At 49.8% G+C, this 24565-nt stretch overlaps 1 protein-coding gene across 2 annotated transcripts in view; it reads left to right on the top strand.

Annotated features, from left to right (window-relative positions):
* The window catches only part of LOC120927204 (synaptotagmin-2-like), a 120021-nt gene that overhangs the window by 81464 nt on the left and 13992 nt on the right, over positions 1–24565 (top strand). For both annotated transcript variants that reach the window (XM_040337718.1, XM_040337719.1), the window contains exons 6-7: positions 827–994; positions 24421–24538. In XM_040337718.1, coding sequence (XP_040193652.1) covers positions 827–994; positions 24421–24538 — 286 coding nt within the window. The remainder of the gene's footprint in view (positions 1–826; positions 995–24420; positions 24539–24565) is intronic.

Here is a 24565-nt window from a genome sequence, read left to right as displayed (position 1 = left end):
GGTAGCTGGCCCAGGAGATGAGGGGGGGGGGGGGGTATTAACATGGCCATGAATATATGAAAAATACTTTAATTATTAACGGTTATATTTGGATGCTATCCATGTCTGTCTGTTAGGGGGAAGTATGATCCCTAGTTGTCTATACACGCTAAACAGCATCAATGTAGAGGGATTTTACCTTTCAGCTTATTGTATTCTGACAGGCAGTACCCATAAGTGTATCCAAATACAATCTGCATCTCATTGTAGTCTATGTTAGGTTGATAATTTTCCACTCAACTTCTTCGACTTGAAAAATGTACTTTTGTTGCAGAGTGAATTATGGCCAAATCAACATGAGTCAGACAAAGTTTGAGCGGTATATGGCCAGCATTAGGCTTGAGCCAGCAGAAAACATGTGTCACATTTTTTCCTGCTGTAAATGTATGTCTCCAGAGGGCTGAGGCAGTAGTGTAGTAGCAAGAACAAGGTCACCTTATCAGAGATTTACTAAAACTAGTGCACACAGAATCTTGTGCAGCTGTGCATAGTAACCAATTGGCTTCTAGTTTTTATTGGCAAAGCTTAATTGAACGAGCTGAAGTTAGAAGCATATTGGTTACTATGCAAAGCTGCACCAGATTCTGTGTGCACCAGTTTTAGTAAATCTCCCCCAGAGTATTAGTCCTGCAAAGTGCTGCCTCAAATGAAGTTGCACTATAGGGGTATAAAAAAATGAGGTTGTATTTTTGCTTTATTGAAGGAATAAACTTTGTAACATCAGTGCATGCATTAAAACATAATTTGGAAAAAAAATGTTTCCCTAACATTTTGTATATTGCTATAGATTCCATATCAGGAGCTTGGTGGAAAAACACTGATTATGACCATATATGACTTTGATCGGTTCTCTAAACATGATATCATTGGAGAGGTGAAAGTCCCCATGAATACAGTAGACCTTGGTCAACCAATTGAAGAATGGAGAGACCTACAGAGTGCAGAGAAGGAAGAGGTAAGTTAAAGCAATTGGATCCCAAACTTTTTGGGGGAACTGTCTCTCATCAGCCTTATCCAAATTTGTATATAGATAAAAATATATTGTAGTAAGTAATGTAAAGTTAATTGCCTAGACTGCTATGGCATTGTATTCCCATATTCAGCAGTTTAGCATTCAAATAAAATAAGTACTTAGAAAATTAAAACATCAGTTACCAGAGTTTAACATCATATTGCCAAGGGAATCAATCCTGTAGACCAAGGAAGTGATAGATTATCAACCAAGAATATTGTTTGATACATTGTATTCCTAGTAAATGAAAAGCAATGCTATAAATTGAAGGCAGAATTTCGGTTGTGTCTTAAAGCTGATCTCCATGTTTTAGGAAACATGAAATGGTTTGTTTGGATCAAACCTCTCTGCTAAGCCAATTAGAAGAAGCTTTATATTCATTCAGAAAATACAAAACTTTCTGTGAATGGCTGAGCAGCGCTTAGTCCAACTTCATTTTGTTTCAGAAGACTGTGCTGTAGGTAGCAAAGGCTACAAACAGTTTACACAGTGCACACAGTTGCTACATCTGTTAGAAAATAAGTTTGTTTGAACAAGCTTGCTCCAAACAAACTATTTAACCAGTTCCCACCTGCCCACAGTACAATTACAGTGGGTGGGCTGCATTGGCAGGCTGAATCGCGTACATGCTGGATCACGTATATATGTACAAATTTTTTATTTTTTATAACCACTTACCTGTAAAAATCCTTTTCTTGGAAGTAATCACAGGACACAGAGTACTATAATAATTATTATATGAGTTATACGCCCACCTTCAGGTGATGGACACTGACATAATCAAGACAGGAAGTCCCCCCCCTATATAACCCCTCCCATAAAGGGAGTACCTCCAGTTTTTGTAGCAAAGCAATATATAAATATATTCCAATAAGAGGGGCGGGACCTCTATCCCATGATGTACTTCCAAGAAAAGGATTTTACAGGCAAGCTGTTATAAAAATCCTATTTCCTTTATCGTACATCATGGGACACAGAACACTATAGTAATTACTATATGGGATGCCCCAAAGCAATGCCATCTGAGGGGAGGGAGACACAAAAAATAAAGCAGACCACCATCAGACATGAGGGCCTATACTGCTGCCTGCAGAACACTACGCCCAAAAGCGGCGTGCTCCTGCTGACCTACATTCACTTGGTAGAATTTTGTTGCACTATGTATGCACTGATGACCAAGTTGCCTCCTTGCAAGCCATGGAGGCTTGGTGTTGCACTGCCAAGGAAGCACTAACTGCCCTGGTAGAGTGTGCTCTAGGACCTAAAGGCAGAATCTTCCCCCTTAAAGGGGTTGTAAAGTAAAAAAAATGTTTCCCTAAATAGCTTTCTTTACCTTAGTGCAGTCCTCCTTCACTTACCTCATCCTTCGATTTTGCTTTTAAATATCGTTATTTCTTCTGAGAAATCCTCACTTCCTGTTCTTCTGTCTGTAACTCAACACTGTAATGCAAGGCTTTCTTCCTGGTGTGGAGAAAGCCTCTTGAGGGGGCGAGCAGGAGTGTCAGGACGCCCACTAACACACCGCTCCTTTCTCTATCTGCAAAGTAGAGTGTCCTGACTTGCCTGATTGCCCCCTTCCCCCTCAAGAGGCTTTCTCCACACCAGGAAGAAAGCCTCACATTACGGTGTTGAGTTACAGACAGAAGAACAGGAAGTGAGCATTTCTCAGAAAAAATAAGGACATTTAAAAGCAAAATCGAAGGATGAGGTAAGTGAAGGAGGACTGCACTAATTTATTTTTTCCAGAACCGTGTTCTGCAGAAGAATTATTACATTCCCTTGCTGTAGTAAGTTCCTAGTTCATAAGAAAACTGGATACTACCTTAGGCAAAAAGGATGGGCGAAGACATAACACCACCTTGTCCTCATATTGTAAAACGCTGCGCAAACTGTTGGCGCTATATAAATCCTGTATAATAATGAACCACTAAGAATGTCTCTTTACAAGAAAAAGCTGCCAACTCAGAAACTCTTCTTGTGGAAGTTACCACAACCAAAAAGACTAATTTCTTTGTCACAAGAACCAAGGGAGCATCACACATTGGCTCAAAAGGAGACTCCTGGAGGACCAACAAGACTAAATTAAATTCCCATGGACACAAAGGGGACTTAATTGGTGGATTTATACGCGTTACTCCTTGTATAAAAGCCTGAACCAAGGAATGTGAAGCCAGAGGCCTTTGAAAAAGAACTGACAAGGCAGAGACTTGACCCCTGATAGTACTCAAGGCTAGTTTCATTTCTACTCCTAACTGTAGGAAAGTGAGAACTCTGCCTATGACATATTTACGAGGATGCCAACTATTTTTTTTTACACCAGGAAACATAGGCCTTCCAGACCCTACAGTAAATAGCCCTAGAGGACGGCTTCCTTGCATTAATCAGGGTAGTTACTACTGAGCCTGAAAGCCCCTGTTTTTTTTTTTTATAACGAGGGCCTCAACTGCCAAGCCATCAAATTTAGCATTTGTAAGGCAGGATTGAACTTGGAGTCCAAGGAACTCCTACGGCCATCCTCACGATATACGCATACCAGGGACGTATATCGTTATAAAAATAAAGTTTAATTACAAAATAGTACATATACAAATAAATTTCATATAAAAAATGTTATCAAGAGAGAGAACATAGATACATATTTGAGCAATAGAACGTCTCGCCGACGCGTTTCGCCTTACGGCTTCTTCTGGACGAGTTGTATGGTTTTATAACACGGAAGTATTGCTACTTGTATGTGTCAATAGAGTTGGTGGTCATCTGCATCCATCAAGGATCATTGAGTTAGTACCAAAAATAGGTACGTGAGCCGGTTAACAAGAAAGACACGATTTCCTGATGGTATGGGGAGCCACAATAGTAATAGGTTCTCGAAGATAGTATAAAAAGGCAACAACCGGGACCAGCAAGGCAGAAGACAGGTGAGAAAGACCTGGAGGGAAAATAGATTCCGTCGCTGGGTGACTACACTGCACTGTCCGCAGTAGAGGGCAGATCAAAAGGCTTTAGAACCTTGCCGCCTATGAAGTGATGTGTGTCCCGGGGAGGTAGCAGCCTGTGCTCCACTTTAGTGGAGCACAGGCTGCTACCTCCCCGGGACACACATCACTTTAGTGGAGCACAGGCTGCTACCTCCCCGGGACACACATCACTTCATAGGCGGCAAGGTTCTAAAGCCTTTTGATCTGCCCTCTACTGCGGACAGTGCAGTGTAGTCACCCAGCGACGGAATCTATTTTCCCTCCAGGTCTTTCTCACCTGTCTTCTGCCTTGCTGGTCCCGGTTGTTGCCTTTTTATACTATCTTCGAGAACCTATTACTATTGTGGCTCCCCATACCATCAGGAAATCGTGTCTTTCTTGTTAACCGGCTCACGTACCTATTTTTGGTACTAACTCAATGATCCTTGATGGATGCAGATGACCACCAACTCTATTGACACATACAAGTAGCAATACTTCCGTGTTATAAAACCATACAACTCGTCCAGAAGAAGCCGTAAGGCGAAACGCGTCGGCGAGACGTTCTATTGCTCAAATATGTATCTATGTTCTCTCTCTTGATAACATTTTTTATATGAAATTTATTTGTATATGTACTATTTTGTAATTAAACTTTATTTTTATAACGATATACGTCCCTGTGATTGCCCTTTAAAGTCCGCCATGTCGCTACCCTATGTAGTACAACTTTTTTCTTTTTGAACCTATACTTCGGATGTGGGCCAATGTGAGTGCCTTATTGTTATTTTCCCCCCTGACCCTCTTTTGAAATACGCATACCAGGATCTCCATGCCAGAGAAACTAGGATTACAAGCTTCTGTTCTCCTTTTATCCTACGTAGAAGATGCGGAAGGACTGGAGGGAATGCATGAATCAGTGAAAACTGATCCCAAGGAGTTACTAAGACATCCGTCCCGCAAGCAAGCGGATCCCTTGTTCTTGAAACAAAGTTGTCCAACTTTTTGTTGAACCTGGACACCAACAGGTCCACGTCCGGGGTACCCCACTTCTGACACATGGCCAGACAGAAGTCAGGATGCAGAGACCACTCTCCTGGGAGCAATGAACACTGCAGACAGGCAAGGCACATGATCTTCTGCCCAAGCCAGAATATGGGATACCTCTTTCTGGGCAGCGTGACTTTTGGTGCCACCTTGATGATTGATATAGGCCACTTCTGTGGCATTGTCGGATTGAATCCTTTTGCCTGAGTTAAGAACACCTTGCAGTATGTGTCTATAATCGGACCCAAATACTCCAGCCTCTTTACTGGACGTAAGAATGATTTTTCTAGGTTGAGAACCCAACCCAGATGTTCCAGATACTTGACTGTGCTGACTATACTGAAGTTTAGCCCTGCTATGGACTGATCCATTAGCAGCAGGTCGTCCAGGTATGCCACTACCGCTATACCCTGGGCCCTTAACTTTGCCAAAAGTGGAGCCAGGACCTTTGTAAACACTCGTGATGCGTTGACCAACCTGAAAGGCAAGGCCACAAACTGAAAATTACGCTGTTCTACTGCGAATCGCAGTACCTTCTGATGAGCAGGGAATATTGGCACATGGCGATATGCATCCTTGATGTCTATAGATGCTAGAAGTTCTCCTCCCTGAAGGGTGAATACTACTGACCGGATTGATTCCAATGGGAAACGCGGATGTTTAGGAACCGGTTTAGACCTTTGAGATCCAAAATGGGTCTGACATCTCCATTCAGTTTTAGCACCATGAAGAGATTTGAATAGAACCTCATTCCCTGCTCTTCTAGGGGAGACTCTATGATCACCCCTTGGGATAGCAGCCGATCTAACGCCTGAAAAAAAGACCCCCCTTTTTTATTGTATCCTTTGGATTCCGTGGAGATGATTCATGCGTCCTAAATTTCCTCCCACCAGGCTTCTGCAAACGGGGGCGCCCCCTCATAAGGAGGCCATGGGACTCTGCTTTGCAAATTTCTTCCCCCCAGGACGACTTCTGGACCTGAGCCAGGTTCTGGAGCCTTCCTCTTGGAGCTGACAGCGGAGGCCGTTGCCCCAGGCGATAGAGAAACAGAACGTTTAAATGAAGGGCGCTTACTCGTTCTCTTTACTGAAAGAAGGGTACTCTTTCCACCTGAGATTTTCTGGATGTACTTATCTATTTCATCCCCAAATAACCATTCCCCATGAAAGGGAAACCCAGTCAGCAGCGTTTTTTTCAAACCTTTTATTTTGCGAGGTCCACGGACCATGACACATCACAAACACAGTATCAATACAGGGAGTGCAGAATTATTAGGCAAGTTGTATTTTTGAGGATTAATTTTATTATTGAACAACAACCATGTTCTCAATGAACCCAAAAAACTCATTAATATCAAGCTGAATATTTTTGGAAGTAGTTTTTAGTTTGTTTTTAGTTTTAGCTATTTTAGGGGGATATCTGTGTGTGCAGGTGACTATTACTGTGCATAATTATTAGGCAACTTAACAAAAAAATATATATATACCCATTTCAATTATTTATTTTTACCAGTGAAACCAATATAACATCTCAACATTCACAAATATACATTTCTGACATTCAAAAACAAAACAAAAACAAATCGGTGACCAATATAGCCACCTTTCTTTGCAAGGACACTCAAAAGCCTGCCATCCATGGATTCTGTCAGTGTTTTGATCTGTTCCCCATCAACATTGCGTGCAACAGCAACCACAGCCTCCCAGACACTGTTCAGAGAGGTGTACTGTTTTCCCTCCTTGTAAATCTCACATTTGATGATGGACCACAGGTTCTCAATGGGGTTCAGATCAGGTGAACAAGGAGGCCATGTCATTCGTTTTTCTTCTTTTATACCCTTTCTTGCCAGCCACGCTGTGGAGTACTTGGACGCGTGTGATGGAGCATTGTCCTGCATGAAAATCATGTTTTTCTTGAAGGATGCAGACTTCTTCCTGTACCACTGCTTGAAGAAGGTGTCTTCCAGAAACTGGCAGTAGGACTGGGAGTTGAGCTTGACTCCATCCTCAACTCGAAAAGGCCCCACAAGCTCATCTTTGATGATACCAGCCCAAACCAGTACTCCACCTCCACCTTGCTGGCGTCTGAGTTGGACTGGAGCTCTCTGCCCTTTACCAATCCAGCCACGGGCCCATCCATCTGGCCCATCAAGACTCACTCTCATTTCATCAGTCCATAAAACCTTAGAAAAATCAGTCTTGAGATATTTCTTGGCCCAGTCTTGACGTTTCAGCTTGTGTGTCTTGTTCAGTGGTGGTCGTCTTTCAGCCTTTCTTACCTTGGCCATGTCTCTGAGTATTGCACACCTTGTGCTTTTGGGCACTCCAGTGATGTTGCAGCTCTGAAATATGGCCAAACTGGTGGCAAGTGGCATCTTGGCAGCTGCACGCTTGACTTTTCTCAGTTCATGGGCAGTTATTTTGCGCCTTGGTTTTTCCACACGCTTCTTGCGACCCTGTTGACTATTTTGAATGAAACGCTTGATTGTTCGATGATCACGCTTCAGAAGCTTTGCAATTTTAAGAGTGCTGCATCCCTCTGCAAGATATCTCACTATTTTTTACTTTTCTGAGCCTGTCAAGTCCTTCTTTTGACCCATTTTGCCAAAGGAAAGGAAGTTGACTAATAATTATGCACACCTGATATAGGGTGTTGATGTCATTAGACCACACACCTTCTCATTACAGAGATGCACATGACCTAATATGCTTAATTCGTAGTAGGCTTTCGAGCCTATACAGCTTGGAGTAAGACAACATGCATAAAGAGGATGATGTGGTCAAAATACTAATTTGCCTAATAATTCTGCACTCCCTGTATGTACAAAAACAATTTGTCAACCACCAAAGGGATTGCATTGTTCAGTATGGTATATCCATGAGACTGTCCTTATTTTAACTTTATAACAGAAAAAAGCATCTGCTACTGTGAACACACAGAACAGAATAGAGAGAAAAAAAAGAGAAAATATTATAGAAACATTGAGAGAACAGTAATTGGAGTAGATAGAGAAACATATGAGAGTTATAGTGTGGGAGGAAGGGGGTAAATCAGAGGGTGGGGAGGGGGATGGAGGGGAGAAATGCAAAATTGCAAACCATCCAGACCCAGAGTTAATCTACAGACATTTTAGGCTGCCGACATGCTTCCAAGAAAGGTCCTACCTTCATCTGAATAGATGAATGTGTTCCAGAGGGACCACGTTTTGGAGTAGCATTCTTGTTGGTGCCGAACTGATAGAATTAGATCTTCAAATTTATTGATTTCTTCCACCTTTCTGAGCCACATCCCAACAGTTGGGGGTTGTGGGGATTTCCACTTAAGGGGGATGCATGATTTGGCAGCATCAAGGAGATGGCGAATAATTATTTTTTTGTAGGCCTTCACCGGGGCAGTTGAGAAGTGTAGAAGGAAGAAGGCAGAGTCATCCGGGATTAGACGGTCTGTGAATTTCCTAACAACATTTTTGACATTCAACCAGAATGTTAGGGCAGGTCTAAAAGACATGGAGTATCTCGTTCCTCCTGGTATCTCCAGCAACCGTCCATGGTTTCTGAGAAAAAAAACTCAACTTTGCTAGGGTTCTATACCATCTGGTTGAGATTTTAATGTTGGTTTCCTGTGTTTTTGTAAAAATGGACGATTTGTATGTAAATTGAAGGATGCGTTGTTTCTGTTGTGGACTAAATGTTCAGTTCAAGTCTCGTTCCCAGTCAGCAATGCAGCTTGGGAAGTAGGAGTCGGGGGGAGTGATCAGTAGATTATGCATGATGGTAATGTCCCTTCCGTTGAACAGAAATCCTCTAGGGTTGTTAGAGGAAGGTCAAAATTGCTTGGGGGGCAGGGACCTAAAGAAGTGGGTGAGTTGGAAGGTGTTCCAGAACTTCAGGCGAAATGAACCTGCCGGGTTCATAAGATCTTGTAATGAGGGCCATTTGTTCTGTGTTAGAAAATGTGTGAGGCTTGTACACAACCCATTGATAACAGGTTCCTAAAGGAGTCATCTTGATAGCCAGGGGCAAAGCGTGGGTTTCCTAGTATCGGGTAGAGTGGAGATGTCCTAGATGAGAGAGAGAGACCCTCTTTTATATAATAGGGAGCACACCTTCGCAGTCTGGCCGAGGAGTGGGTGAGATTTCACCTCGTTAGGCAGGGAGTCGTAGCACCATGGTGCTCTATTCAAGGGGACAGAGCTCTGACCCTGTTCGAGCTGAATCCACAGCTTGAGTGTCCTATGCCTATTCCAGTCAACCAGTCTACCAAGGTTTACCGCCTGGTAGTATTTGTGTACATCTGGCACTGCCAGTCCCCCAAGTTGCTTTGGTAGTGTGAGCTGTGATCTCTTCAATTTGTGGTTCCATATAAATTAAAAAAAATACCTTCCGTTTTTGCTGAAAATAATTGGCGGGAATGTGAATGGGTAAAACCTGTAGGAGGTAGAGGAATTTAGGAAGGATACTCCTTTTAAGAATGTTGCAACGGTCAAACCACAAGTGTAGGCCGGAGTCCCATTTGTTTAGGAGTACCGGAACCCTTGTAAGCAGCGGAGGGAAATTTAGGTCAAACACCTTTGATATGTGGGCTGGGATAGTTGTGCCCAGATATGTATGTCAATGTCGTGCTATTCCATTTCAAACTAAAGGACGACTGTAGCTGTACCAAAAGTGTCTGTAAGAGATTAATGCCCATCGCTTCTGATTTTAGGAAATATATTTTAAGATTGGAGAGGGCTCTATCAAATTCCTTTAAGAGGTTTGCGAGGGATATCACAGGGTTTGTAAGGAAAAACAGCATGTCATCGGCATATGCCGACACTTTATGTTGAGTATTTCCCACCTTTATGCCATTGATGTCTGGGTTCCTACGCACGGTGTAGAGAAAGGGTTTGAGTGACAGGGCGAAAAGAAGGGGCGACAATGGGCGCATCCCATTGGAGATTTGAAATAACTCCTATAAGACTCTGCTAACTCGCACTCGAGCTGTGGGCCTGGAGTATATTGATGAGATCTACTGGAACATATTGGCGCCGAAGCCTACATGTTGAAGGACTGTGAGCACAAAGGTCCAGTTCACACTGTCAAAGGCCTTCTCTGCATCTGTGCCCAGAAACGCACATGGGGTTCGGGCTTTATTTGCCATGTGTAGGAGGTTAAGGACCTTGGTGGTGTTGTCCCTTGCTTCTCTAGTGGGTACAAACCCTACCTGATCTAAATGAATTAGGTGTGGTAGATGTTGTTGGATCCTATTCGCAAGTATTTTGGTAAACAATTAAAGATCAGTGTTCAGCAGGGAGATCTGCCTATATTTCCCGCATGAGGTTGGATCTTTACCTTCCTTTGGAATCACCGTAATGTGGGCTTATAATGACTCCACTGCAAAAAGGTGAGGTGGGGCCCTCTGTGTTAAATAGTTTAACCATGTACGGGCCCAAAGAGGGTAGCAGGGTCTTAAAGTATAGAATGGTAAGTCCATCTGAGCCAGGAGCCTTCCCAGGTTTAGTTTCCACTATCGCTCCTTGTATCTCTTCGATCGTTAATTTGTGAACGTTGGGTAAAGAGGTCAGTCTTTAAGGAGGGGGACAGTGACTGTTTATGGCATGTTTTCAACTGTTGTAAGTCATCCAAAATTGAATTCAGTTGTTGGGTACGTTGTTTTTTAAATCACAAACTGTGCTTAATAAGCACTCCTCAGATGACCGCTTTGTGCGATTCACAGACAATACTGTAGTTCCCTATTAACCTCTGCAAGTACTTTTGTCTTGTAGAAGGCTTTCATTCAGCCTCCAACATTTAGTTTTGGAGGTGAGGGTGTCAGTGAGGGCATATGATATGGAAATTGGAGCGTGGTTAGACCACGTAATGGATCCTATGGCAGAGGTTCGTACTGCATGTAGTTGCGAATGTGGCACCAGAAAGTAGGCGATTCGTGAGTATACCTTGTGGGGTTTTGAGTAAAAGACCTGGGATTGCAGGTAGTTAAAGGCCACTCTCTGCTTAGTTGGAGAGTTGAGGCCTTGTACCTTTTTAACCACTTCCAGCCCAAGGACGTCATATGACGTCCTTGACTTTCAGTGGGAATATCTGAATGATGCATGCAGCTACAGGCATAATTTAGATATCCTCTTTTTCAGTAGGCGATTCTGTGCACCATAAGAATGATGATAGCAGCATTTCCGCCACTTTATCGTTCATACAGGCTAGGGGGCTGTACTCCGTCCCAGGGGAATGTCATTTGCATGAAGATAAGCTCACTGTATGAAACCTAGCAGAAGTGAGCCACCTGGCCTGCAGGTGCAGAGTGGCCCATGTGCCCATTTCCCTGGGCTGGTAAGGATCCGCAGGAAGGTCTAAAAACTGTCTTATAGCGTTAAATGAGGGATCATGTAGCAACAGGGTCCCAGGACATTGGAACGTCACTCTGGCAGACACCAGAAAGCCTTGTCCTACTCCTCCTCCCACTCCAGCATCCAAACAGCCTTAAATGTCCCACAGGGAAAAATAAAACTGAGGGGGGCATCTACTATACATGTCATTTGGCGGGGGCTTATTCAGAACGTCAGCCTCATCGGCTATCAGCCAGAAGAACACAAACCTAAAACGGTATGAACACTTACAAAATAGTGCTTACCGCACTTACTATTCCCGGGACCTCTCACCGAATGGAACCTGCGATCTCCTCGGCCTCTAAGAGCGTGACAAAGTTCCCCTGGATCCTGCGGGGGCCGGGTCGGCTGGAGGAGCTTTTCAGAAGCTGGAGCAAATTGGGTACCTGGATAAGCACCATGTCAAGGAATGTGAACCGGTCCAGCAGGTCAGCGGGTGTACGGAGGGTGAAGGAGGACGACTCCTTCCTGAAGGTGACCGTTTATGGGTATCCCCACCTGTATAGACTTCCCTGATCTCTGGCCAGGTCGAGGAGCGGCCGCAGGCGGGCTTGGCGTTGCAGTTTAGCTCGGGAAAGATCTGAAACAATTCTAATGGTTGCCCCATCAAAATCCACTTCTCCGCACTCCCATGCCTTGCGGATAATCTGTTCTTTCAGGGGATATCTTTGAAGGCGACATATCACGTGTCTGGGTCTATTGGGGTCTGCCGATCGTGGCCCTAGGGCACAGTGTACCCTGTCCAGCTTCCATGGTGGTTTGCGGGGAAGCTGGGACTTGCTGGAGGATGGCAGTCACCATCTCAGAGAGGTTTTCAGTGCCTGTGGCGTCTGGGAGACCTTGGAGCCGCAGGTTGTTCCTGTGGCTCCTGTTTTTCAAATCCTCCATGTGGAGTTGGAGCGCGACCGTTGCCTCCGCCTGGGCAACATGCGATTGTTCTAGAGCCCCCATTCTAGTTTTCAGGGAGGAGATGGACGTCTCTCCGGTATCCACCCTGTCAGAAAGTGAGCGGTTCTCCGTTCCCACCTCTTGTATGTTCCTGCGGTGGGCCTCTTCCACCCGCTGTATTAAGGACTCAATGTCCTGCTTCATAGGCAAGGCCTGGAGGAGCGCTCTAAGTTCCCTGTCAATGTGGGCCGGTTCTTGCCAGAGCGAGACCGCGACCTCCGACATTCCTTGGCGGGTGGGTGCAAGGGTGTCTGAGACGGAGTCTGAGTTGGGGTGATCAGGGCAATGTTGGTGAGTCTAATAGAGAGCGCCGTCCGAGGCCCAGATCAGGAGGCCCTGCAACTATTGCGCCTGGGGAGGTGCGGGTTGCGAGCTGGAAAAAACAGTGAATCTCACCCTGAGTGGTCCGGGGTCGTGTCCCCTTTTCGAAGATCGTGTCCGGTAACATTTTGCAGCTAGCATGCTGCTAGATGAGGCTGTATGTGGTTGGTTTTGTCAATATAGGCCGGGGGAGGCCAGGAGCTCACAGAAAACGTGTCTTTATCCAGCCATGTCCAGCTTCTTACAAGGCAACTTTGCTGACCAATATTTAAGCCAGAGAACCCTCCACATGTATACTAACATGAGGGCAAGGCGAGACGTCTGATGAATAGAGTCTTAGGCAACCCAGCGGGTCTAAATGTAGAGATCATTTTTTTTTTTTTTAAAGCCTATGGCGTGTGTAACACACCCAAAAAACTTCACCCGGTGCAGAAAAAATGTGTACACACATAAAGAGTGGTCACAAAAACGTGCAGATGGGTGCAACGTCAAGTGGTCCTCCTGTGAAAAAGGACCCAAACCCTGATCCCCCGGGGCGTTAGGCTCCAGACGAGGACCGGCACCCTACTAATCACACATAGGTAGATTCAGGTAGAGTTAGGCCGACTTATCAGTAGATAAGTCGGCCTAACTCAGAATCTACGCCGACTTATGTTTAAGCGTATGCTCAAACAGAGCTACGCTTAAACATATCTAAGATACGACGGCTTGCGCCGTCCTATCTTGGAATGCAATATTTTGGATGGCCGCTAGGTGACGCTTCCATTGCGGTCGGCAAATGAGTTGAGTTGATACGCCGATTTACGCCGTTTCCGTAAGGCATTAGCAGGCCTAAAGTTATTCCACCTATTAGGTGGAATAACAATGTTAAAGTATGGCCGCCGTTCCCGCCGCGAGATTCAAATTTTTTACGTCGTTTGCGTAAGTCGTCCGCGAATCGGGATTTACGTCGTTTACGTTCACGTCAAAATCAATATGCCCGTGCGGCGTACGTAGCCGCAATGCACACTGGGAAATGTAGGCGCCCGGCGCATACGCAGTTAAAAAAAGACGTAAAAAATGTGAGGTCAAGCCTCATTACCATCAAACACGCCCCCCTCCAACACATTTGAATTTGGCGCCCTTACGCCCGCCCGTTTAAGGTTACGCCACCGTATATTAGCAGGCAAGTACATTGAGAATCATGTACTTGCCTAGCTAACTTACGGCGGCGTAGCCTAAACAGGCTAAGCTACGCCGCCGCAAGTTTAGGCAGATCTATTTGAATCTACCGAACGGTGAACAAATAACGTGCACAAACAAAAAAAGACAAAAACGTGACAAACAGGCTAATGAATTAAAGTGGGGGAAAGGGATAGTGGAGAGGAGAGTGATTCCGGGCCAAAACATGACTCCACCACCGCCTTGCTGACGTCGCAGCCTTGTTGGAACAGGGTGGCCATCCACCAACCATCCACTACTCCATCCATCTGGACCATCCAGGGTTGCACGGCACTTATCAGTGAACAGGACTTGAAAATTAGTCTTCGTGTATTTTTCTGCCAAATGCAGCCGTTTCTGCTTGTGAGCAAGTTAGTGGTGGAAGTGGAAGGTTTATGCACAGTTGCAAGACTCTGGAGGACTCTACACCTTGATGTCCGTGGGACTTCAGAGGCACCAGCAGCTTTAAATATCTATTTGATGCTATTTATTGGTGTTTTAGCAGCTGCTCTCTTGATGTGATGCATAGATATGGCAGAAATCTTCCTCAATGTGCCATTATCTGCACAAAACCCATCTGTGCTCTGAATCCGCTACAAATCTCTTAATAGTGCGAGGATCAAGCTTACGTTTTTTTGAAATATCTAATGTTTTCATACCTCGTCCAAGGCATTGAACTATTTCACTCTTTTTGGCAGCAGAGATCCTTTTTCTTCCCCATTTTGCTTGAAAATGGTGTTGTGCTTAATAATGTTACACCCTCCTTTAGGCTGGGTTCACACTACTACACTACTTTCATCCTACTTTGCTCTGCTACATTGGTCCTACATTTATCCTACATTGGTCCTACATCCATCCTACTTTCATGAACAGGATACTACTTTGGTCCGACTTCAATGATATTCAATGGGTTGAAGTAGGATCAATGTAGGACCAAAAGTAGTACAGGGAGCATTTTCAAAGTCGGACCGACTTGTGTAGGACCAGTTAAGACGGCTCCCATAGGGAAACATTGATTTTCACACGTCATGCTACATGAGTAGAGTTGCCACCTCATCCCTTTAAAACAGAACACATATGAATTACACAGGTTCTGAGGCTAATTAAATGCAAATAAGGCACCAAGTGAGTTTAATTACCTCCTTAATCAGCCACAGAACCTGTGTAATTCATATGTGTTCTGTTTTAAAGGGATGAGTTGGCAACCCTATACATGAGGCTCCCAATGTAGGACCGTTTGTAGGACAAGTGTGAACCCAGCCTAAGGCTGGGTTCACACTACTACACTACTTTCATCCTACTTTGCTCTGCTACATTGGTCCTACATTTATCCTACATTGGTCCTACATCCATCCTACTTTCATGAACAGGATACTACTTTGGTCCAACTTCAATGATATTCAATGGGCCTGAAGTAGGATCAATGTAGGACCAAAAGTAGTACAGGGAGCATTTTCAAAGTCGGACCGACTTGTGTAGGACGCTACAAGACGCTCTCATAGGGAAACATTGAACACAGAGCAAAGTAGGATGAAAGTAGTGTAGTAGTGTGAACCCAGCCTTAGTAGTTTTTCCTTTTAATTGGGCTCACCTGGCAATGTAATTATCACAGGTATCCGAGATTGTTTTCAGTGATCAAAAGAGCCCTGAGACACAATGCTATCCATGAGTTAGGCCCCTTTCACACTGGGGAGTTTTTCAGGCGTTGCAGCGCTAAAAATAGCGCTGCTATACCGCCTGAAAAACTCCTGCCCAGCCATCTCAGTGTGAAAGCCCGAGGGCTTTCACAATGAGGCGATGCGCTGGCAGGAGAGAAAAAAAACTTCTGCAAGCAGCATCTTTGGAGCAGTGAGAGGAGCGGTGTGTATACCGCTCCTTCCCATTTAAAACAATAGGAAACCGCGGCAATACCGCCCTTTGCAGAGGTGCAATACCGCACCGCTAGCGGCCGAATCCCGCGGCAATTCCGACGGTATAGCGCCGCTATTTTTGGCGGCGCTTTACCATCACCGCCCCAGTGTGAAAGGGGCCTTAAACGGAAAAACAAAATATTTAATCTTTGTGACACTGAAATAGAATTTGCATAATAATTTGAAACCGGGTGTAAAAACTGCAGAAGTGATCAAATTCCCCCAAAAGAAAGCTCAATTTGTGGGGGGGGGGGGAGATGTAAATTTTGTTTGGGTACAATGTTTCATGACCGCGCAATTGTCAGTTAAATCGACGCAGTGCCGTATTACAAAAAAAGAATGATTGAAGCGCATTATTTCTATTATTAAATTGTTATATGAAATAGTTCAACTCCTCATAATGCAGAATCAGTGGGACCCCCGAGTTCGTCACTTGCCAACATCGCCTGCCTTCAGATGTGGATTGTCACTTGCTGCGTCACCTGTTACCAGATGCGGATTGTCACGTGCCACGACGCCACCTGCCACACATTGCGGATTGTCACTTGCCACGACGCCACCTGCCACACATTGCGGATTGTCACCTGCCACGACGTCACCTACCACACGTAGTGAATTGCCACTTGCTGTGTCCCAGAGTGAACAATACAAAGATCAATCAGATTCAATCCAGCTTGAGTGCCTTATAAAAAAAATCTTATTGAGAGAAACCACTTGAAGTTGTACTACCAACCTGACCCACTTTTGTTTTTCAGATAGGCAGAGGCTGCTCAGGCCAGGGGCGGATTCAGAGTCTAATCTCGGGAGGGGCACTGCCAAAAATTTGGCGGGCAATTTGTTGGAGCAATGTCTGGTGTTGGCACTTCAATCATCACGGCACCATGGTTGTTATGGTGTCAGGATGATTGAAGCACATTATTTCTATTATTACATTGTGATCGAAAAATAAATAGTTCAACTCACCATAATGCAGGATCAGTGGGAGCCCTGAGCGTATCACTTGCCACCGTCGCCTGCCACCAGATGCAGATTGTCAATTGCCAGTGACAGTGTCCCTGTTGTCCCAGAGTGAGGGAGGACAGTGAGAGATGATTACTGCCCGTGCCTGCACAGTATTGGCAGTCGTCTTTTAGATGCAGAAATGCAGTCATGCATAGGGGCAGCGGGAGACGTCTCCAGATTTCATAATTATATACACACATATAAATACACAGTTTCTTGAAAAAGTATTGGTGATTGCAGCCAGGTGGTGGGGGAGGACAGAGTGGAAGCAGCCAGGTGGAGGGGAGGACAGCGTGGGAGCAACCAGGTGGAGGGGAGGACAGCGTGGGCGCAGCCAGGTGGAGCGGAGGACAGCATGGGCGCAGCCAGGTGGAGGGGAGGACAGCGTGGGCGCAGCCAGGTGGAGGGGAGGACAGCGTGGGCGCAGCCAGGTGGAGGGGAGGACAGCGTGGGCGCAGCCAGGTGGAGGGGAGGACAGGGTGGGAGCAGCCAGGTGGAGGGGAGGACAGGGTGGGAGCAGCCAGGTGGAGGAGAGGACAGGGTGGGAGCAGCCAGGTGGAGGGGAGGACAGAGTGGAAGCAGCCAGGTGGAGGGGAGGACAGCGTGGGAGCAGCCAGGTGGAGGGGAGGACAGCGTAGGAGCAGCCAGGTGGAGGGGAGGACAGCGTGGGAGCAGCCAGGTGGAGGGGAGGACAGCGTGGGAGCAGCCAGGTGGAGGGGAGGACAGAGTCGGAGCGGCCAGGTGGAGGGGAGGACAGGGTAGGAGTGGCCAGGTGGTGAGGACAGAGTGGAAGTGGGAGCAGCCAGTAATAAAGTCCTGTACCTCTATGGAAGCCTGCATCCCTGCCCCCCTCCCTCAAGTTAAGTTCTTACCTTGCCTAGTAAAATCACTGGCACTTTATCTCTGGCTCCCTCCACCCGACAGCCTCATGGTTCCTCTTCTCAAGTTCTCACAGTCCTCCTCTCCCCTCCTCCCGCTCGGCATGTGGACTATATGTCCCATAATCCTCTCTGGTTAGTTTTCCAGCTGCTCGGCTCAAGAAGGAGGGGTGGAAATACCCCGCAGCTGCGGCTTTGCCTGTGTCCCTCGACTCCCTTCACAGAGCCTGTCAGCAACGGCTGATGAGGGGTCGGCATCAGCACAGCCTGGAGGGGGAGGACAGCGTGGGCGCAGCCAGGTGGAGGGGAGGACAGCGTGGGCGCAGCCAGGTGGAGGGGAGGACAGCATGGGCGCAGCCAGGTGGAGGGGAGGACAGCGTGGGCGCAGCCAGGTGGAGGGGAGGACAGCGTGGGCGCAGCCAGGTGGAGGGGAGGACAGCGTGGGCGCAGCCAGGTGGAGGGGAGGACAGCGTGGGCGCAGCCAGGTGGAGGGGAGGACAGCGTGGGCGCAGCCAGGTGGAGGGGAGGACAGCGTGGGCGCAGCCAGGTGGAGGGGAGGACAGCGTGGGCGCAGCCAGGTGGAGGGGAGGACAGCGTGGGAGCAGCCAGGTGGAGGGGAGGACAGAGTGGAAGCAGCCAGGTGGAGGGGAGGACAGAGTGGGAGCAACCAGGTGGAGGGGAGGACAGAGTGGGAGCAGCCAGGTGGAGGGGAGGACAGCGTGGGAGCGGCCAGGTGGAGGGGAGGACAGCGTGGGAGCGGCCAGGTGGAGGGGAGGACAGCGTGGGAGCGGCCAGGTGGAGGGGAGGACAGAGTGGGAGCGGCCAGGTGGAGGGGAGGACAGCGTGGGAGCGGCCAGGTGGAGGGGAGGACAGCGTGGAAGCGGCCAGGTGGAGGGGAGGACAGCGTGGGAGCGGCCAGGTGGAGGGGAGGACAGCGTGGGAGCGGCCAGGTGGAGGGGAGGACAGCGTGGGAGCGGCCAGGTGGAGGGGAGGACAGCGTGGGAGCGGCCAGGTGGAGGGGAGGACAGCGTGGGAGCGGCCAGGTGGAGGGGAGGACAGGGTGGGAGCAGCCAGGTGGTGGGGAGAACAGGGTGGGAGCAGCCAGGTGGTGGGGAGAACAGGGTGGGAGCAGCCAGGTGGAGTGGAGGACAGGGTAGGAGCAGCCAGGTGGAGGGGAGGACAGAGTGGGAGCAGCCAGGTGGAGGGGAGGACAGCGTGGGCGCAGCCAGGTGGAGCGGAGGACAGCATGGGCGCAGCCAGGTGGAGGGGAGGACAGGGTGGGAGCAGCCAGGTGGTGGGGAGAACAGGGTGGGAGCAGCCAGGTGGAGGACAGGACAGAGTGGGAGCAGCCAGGTGGAGTGGAGGACAGGGTAGGAGCAGCCAGGTGGAGGGGAGGACAGCGTGGGAGCAACCAGGTGGAGGGGAGGACAGCGTGGGCGCAGCCAGGTGGAGCGGAGGACAGCATGGGCGCAGCCAGGTGGAGGGGAGGACAGGGTGGGAGCAGCCAGGTGGTGGGGAGAACAGGGTGGGAGCAGCCAGGTGGAGGACAGGACAGAGTGGGAGCAGCCAGGTGGAGGGGAGGACAGGGTAGGAGCAGCCAGGTGGAGGGGAGGACAGCGTGGGAGCAACCAGGTGGAGGGGAGGACAGCGTGGGCGCAGCCAGGTGGAGCGGAGGACAGCATGGGCGCAGCCAGGTGGAGGGGAGGACAGCGTGGGCGCAGCCAGGTGGAGGGGAGGACAGCGTGGGCGCAGCCAGGTGGAGGGGAGGACAGCGTGGGCGCAGCCAGGTGGAGGGGAGGACAGGGTGGGAGCAGCCAGGTGGAGGAGAGGACAGGGTGGGAGCAGCCAGGTGGAGGGGAGGACAGAGTGGAAGCAGCCAGGTGGAGGGGAGGACAGCGTGGGAGCGGCCAGGTGGAGGGGAGGACAGCGTGGAAGCGGCCAGGTGGAGGGGAGGACAGCGTGGGAGCGGCCAGGTGGAGGGGAGGACAGCGTGGGAGCGGCCAGGTGGAGGGGAGGACAGCGTGGGAGCGGCCAGGTGGAGGGGAGGACAGCGTGGGAGCGGCCAGGTGGAGGGGAGGACAGGGTGGGAGCAGCCAGGTGGTGGGGAGAACAGGGTGGGAGCAGCCAGGTGGAGGACAGGACAGAGTGGGAGCAGCCAGGTGGAGTGGAGGACAGGGTAGGAGCAGCCAGGTGGAGGGGAGGACAGCGTGGGAGCAACCAGGTGGAGGGGAGGACAGCGTGGGCGCAGCCAGGTGGAGCGGAGGACAGCATGGGCGCAGCCAGGTGGAGGGGAGGACAGCGTGGGCGCAGCCAGGTGGAGGGGAGGACAGCGTGGGCGCAGCCAGGTGGAGGGGAGGACAGCGTGGGCGCAGCCAGGTGGAGGGGAGGACAGCGTGGGCGCAGCCAGGTGGAGGGGAGGACAGGGTGGGAGCAGCCAGGTGGAGGAGAGGACAGGGTGGGAGCAGCCAGGTGGAGGGGAGGACAGAGTGGGAGCAGCCAGGTGGAGGGGAGGACAGCGTGGGAGCAGCCAGGTGGAGGGGAGGACAGCGTAGGAGCAGCCAGGTGGAGGGGAGGACAGCGTGGGAGCAGCCAGGTGGAGGGGAGGACAGCGTGGGAGCAGCCAGGTGGAGGGGAGGACAGAGTCGGAGCGGCCAGGTGGAGGGGAGGACAGGGTAGGAGTGGCCAGGTGGTGAGGACAGAGTGGAAGTGGGAGCAGCCAGTAATAAAGTCCTGTACCTCTATGGAAGCCTGCATCCCTGCCCCCCTCCCTCAAGTTAAGTTCTTACCTTGCCTAGTAAAATCACTGGCACTTTATCTCTGGCTCCCTCCACCCGACAGCCTCATGGTTCCTCTTCTCAAGTTCTCACAGTCCTCCTCTCCCCTCCTCCCGCTCGGCATGTGGACTATATGTCCCATAATCCTCTCTGGTTAGTTTTCCAGCTGCTCGGCTCAAGAAGGAGGGGTGGAAATACCCCGCAGCTGCGGCTTTGCCTGTGTCCCTCGACTCCCTTCACAGAGCCTGTCAGCAACGGCTGATGAGGGGTCGGCATCAGCACAGCCTGGAGGGGGAGGACAGCGTGGGCGCAGCCAGGTGGAGGGGAGGACAGCGTGGGCGCAGCCAGGTGGAGGGGAGGACAGCGTGGGCGCAGCCAGGTGGAGGGGAGGACAGCGTGGGCGCAGCCAGGTGGAGGGGAGGACAGCGTGGGCGCAGCCAGGTGGAGGGGAGGACAGCGTGGGCGCAGCCAGGTGGAGGGGAGGACAGCGTGGGCGCAGCCAGGTGGAGGGGAGGACAGCGTGGGCGCAGCCAGGTGGAGGGGAGGACAGCGTGGGCGCAGCCAGGTGGAGGGGAGGACAGCGTGGGCGCAGCCAGGTGGAGGGGAGGACAGCGTGGGAGCAGCCAGGTGGAGGGGAGGACAGAGTGGAAGCAGCCAGGTGGAGGGGAGGACAGAGTGGGAGCAACCAGGTGGAGGGGAGGACAGAGTGGGAGCAGCCAGGTGGAGGGGAGGACAGCGTGGGAGCGGCCAGGTGGAGGGGAGGACAGCGTGGGAGCGGCCAGGTGGAGGGGAGGACAGCGTGGGAGCGGCCAGGTGGAGGGGAGGACAGAGTGGGAGCAACCAGGTGGAGGGGAGGACAGCGTGGGAGCGGCCAGGTGGAGGGGAGGACAGCGTGGGAGCGGCCAGGTGGAGGGGAGGACAGCGTGGGAGCGGCCAGGTGGAGGGGAGGACAGCGTGGGAGCGGCCAGGTGGAGGGGAGGACAGCGTGGGAGCGGCCAGGTGGAGGGGAGGACAGCGTGGGAGCGGCCAGGTGGAGGGGAGGACAGGGTGGGAGCAGCCAGGTGGTGGGGAGAACAGGGTGGGAGCAGCCAGGTGGAGGACAGGACAGAGTGGGAGCAGCCAGGTGGAGGGGAGGACAGGGTAGGAGCAGCCAGGTGGAGGGGAGGACAGAGTGGGAGCAGCCAGGTGGAGGGGAGGACAGAGTGGGAGCCAGCCAGGTGAAGGGTTTGAGCGGCCAGGTGGGAAGGACAGAGTGGGAGCAGCCAGATGGAGGGGAGGACAGAATGGGAGCAGCCAGGTTAAGGGGAGGACAGAGTCGGAGCGGCCAGGTGGAGGGGAGGACAGGGTAGGAGCGGCCAGGTGGTGAGGACAGAGTGGAAGTGGGAGCAGCCAGTAAATAAAGTCCTGTACCTCTATGGAAGCCTGCATCCCTGCCCCCCTCCCTCAAGTTAAGTTCTTACCTTGCCTAGTAAAATCACTGGCACTTTATCTCTGGCTCCCTCCACCCGACAGCCTCATGGTTCCTCTTCTCAAGTTCTCACAGTCCTCCTCTCCCCTCCTCCCGCTCGGCATGTGGACTATATGTCCCATAATCCTCTCTGGTTAGTTTCCCAGCTGCTCGGCTCAAGAAGGAGGGGTGGAAATACCCCGCAGCTGCAGGTTTTGCCTGTGTCCCTCGACTCCCTTCACAGAGCCTGTCAGCAACGGCTGATGAGGGGTCGGCATCAGCACAGCCTGCTCACCATTTGTTTTTTCGGGGGGGCAATTGACCAGTTGCCGTCTCCCCCCTGGATCCGCCCTTGGCTCAGCTCACACTGTCATAGGCAGCTCTCTTCAGACCCTTCCTTCCCTCACGCTGGTGATGGAAGAGGTGGGCGGAGCAATTGGCGCGGAGGCAGAGCGCTCTGAATGCTGGCATTACTGGTTGCTAGGTGCCGAGCGGCAGGCTATTCTAGCAACCAGTGCAGGAGGCAGCGCACAGCGCACCGCCGACCAGCATCGGCTCTGTTCTGCTCCTGCTTACTGGTCCAGGATGCTGCCCCTCTTAAATGCCGCCTAGAACCATGGTCCCATGGTAGGGCCAGCCCTGCTTGATAGCCTTCCACAGAAACGTTGCCTGCGCCAAGCAAATCTCCAACCCCCAAGATAGGTATCTTCCTCTACATGGCACCGTTCAGGGAGTGGAGGTGATCATTTTGAGGTCCTGCACTTCTAACACGAAGAAGGTTCTCTTTCTTTTCCACATCATCAAGCTATTTAACATCCTCTCCAAAGGCACCATTTTTCTCTGAGCTCTCTTCATGGGAGGATTATGAAGCCTGCCCACAGGTGTGCAATTGGCATGCCTGCCAAAATCAGACATACACTGCTCTCATGCACCTGTCACACAGGGTCGCATCTCCACATATTCTCCCCACCCTCCCCTGTTTCACACCAGAGGGAAAAATACAACACCCTTCTTCTTAAAGGGGAACTCCACAAACTCTTTTTTTCCCCCGCATGTGCTTTCATGAGCACTTATATGCTACACAACGTCTTCTGGGGAATATGATACATGAGAGTTTAACTTCTATCCTCACCGATGCCTATGCTAAGCACCATGGGCCAGATTCACGTAGCCCGGGCGCAACGTAACTTAAACGATTTAAGTTACACCGCCGCAAATTTCCCAAGTTAGTGCCCGATCCACAAAGCACTTACCTGGAAATTTGCGGCGGTGTATCCTAAATCCGTCCGGCGCAAGGCGGGCCCAATCGAATGGGGCGAGTCCCATTTAAATTAGGCGCGCTCCCGCGCCGGACATACTGCGCATGCTCCGTCGGGTAAATTACCCGACGTGCATTGCGCTAACTGACGTCGCACCGACGTCATTTGCTTAGACGTTAACGTAAATGGCGTCCAGCGCCATTCACGGACGTCTTGCGCAAACGACGTTGATTTTTAAATTTCGACGCGGGAACGACGGCCATACTTAACATGGCTTAAGACAACTAGGGCTCAGCCCTAGTTTTACGCGGCGTAACTCAGCGGAAACGACGTAGAGTTAGATCGACGGGCCGTTCGGGGATCGCCGTAAGTATTCATTTGCATATTCTACGCCGGCCGCAATGGCCTCGCCACCTAGCGGCCGGCCTAGAATTGCATCCTTAAGATCCGACAGTGTAATTCAATTACACCTGTCGGATCTTAGGGCTAGCTATGCGTAACTGATTGTATGAATCAGTCGCATAGTTAGAAACAGAGATACAACGGCGTATCAGTAGATACGCCGTCGTATCTCGCTTGTGAATCTGGCCCCTTAGGCTTTGGGGCCCATGGCTGTACCATGTCGGATCACCTGAGCATTGCTGCTTCCTTCTCTCCCTATAATCACTTGCTATGGCTGGACGGGCGGCTGCCACCAATGGCCTTTCCCCTTACCCCTACCCTGACTTGTCCACACCTTTCTTTCTCTTCTTTTTTTCTTTTCTCTTTCAGCTAACCAAACCAATATTTTGCTCACGCACCTTAACCTATTGAATACTCAGGTTACCAAGTATCAACAGTTGAATGGAAGACTCCTCATGGGCTTATCAATTCCATGCCTTCATACCCAAAAGTGTAGTATGTGTCCTTTGCTGCAATTTGTACACAACCTTTGTACCCACCTCCTCTTTATTTTTGACTGTGCAGAGCTTCGCTTCTTTTGGTGTCATACGCTGTGATGTTCTGAGCCTGCATTGTATTCCATTTTGTATTTACGAAAATTCAATAAAACTTTTTGTAAAATAAAAAAGAATTTGCTATCACAGTCAACCACAAACAACTTTGTAAGCAACATAAAGGGTCAGCTTTCTAAATTGGCAGTAGATTTCAAAATGCAACCATAATAAATAATGGTCCTGAGAATGTGGGGGACAAAACAACTGCAAAATAAAAATGTTTACCCTTGTTTCCACTTTTACTTTCAGCCTGAGAAACTGGGTGATATCTGCATTTCCCTACGATATGTTCCAACAGCTGGGAAACTGACAGTCTGCATCTTGGAAGCCAAGAATCTCAAGAAGATGGATGTGGGTGGCCTTTCAGGTAAGCATTAGCTCAGAGTTTTAATCA

The sequence above is a fragment of the Rana temporaria genome, chromosome 2, assembly GCF_905171775.1.
Source record: "Rana temporaria chromosome 2, aRanTem1.1, whole genome shotgun sequence".
NCBI classification, from domain to species: Eukaryota; Metazoa; Chordata; class Amphibia; order Anura; family Ranidae; genus Rana; species Rana temporaria.
Note: the sequence above shows the minus strand (reverse complement) of the source record. Positions and strands in the feature narration are given on the sequence as shown.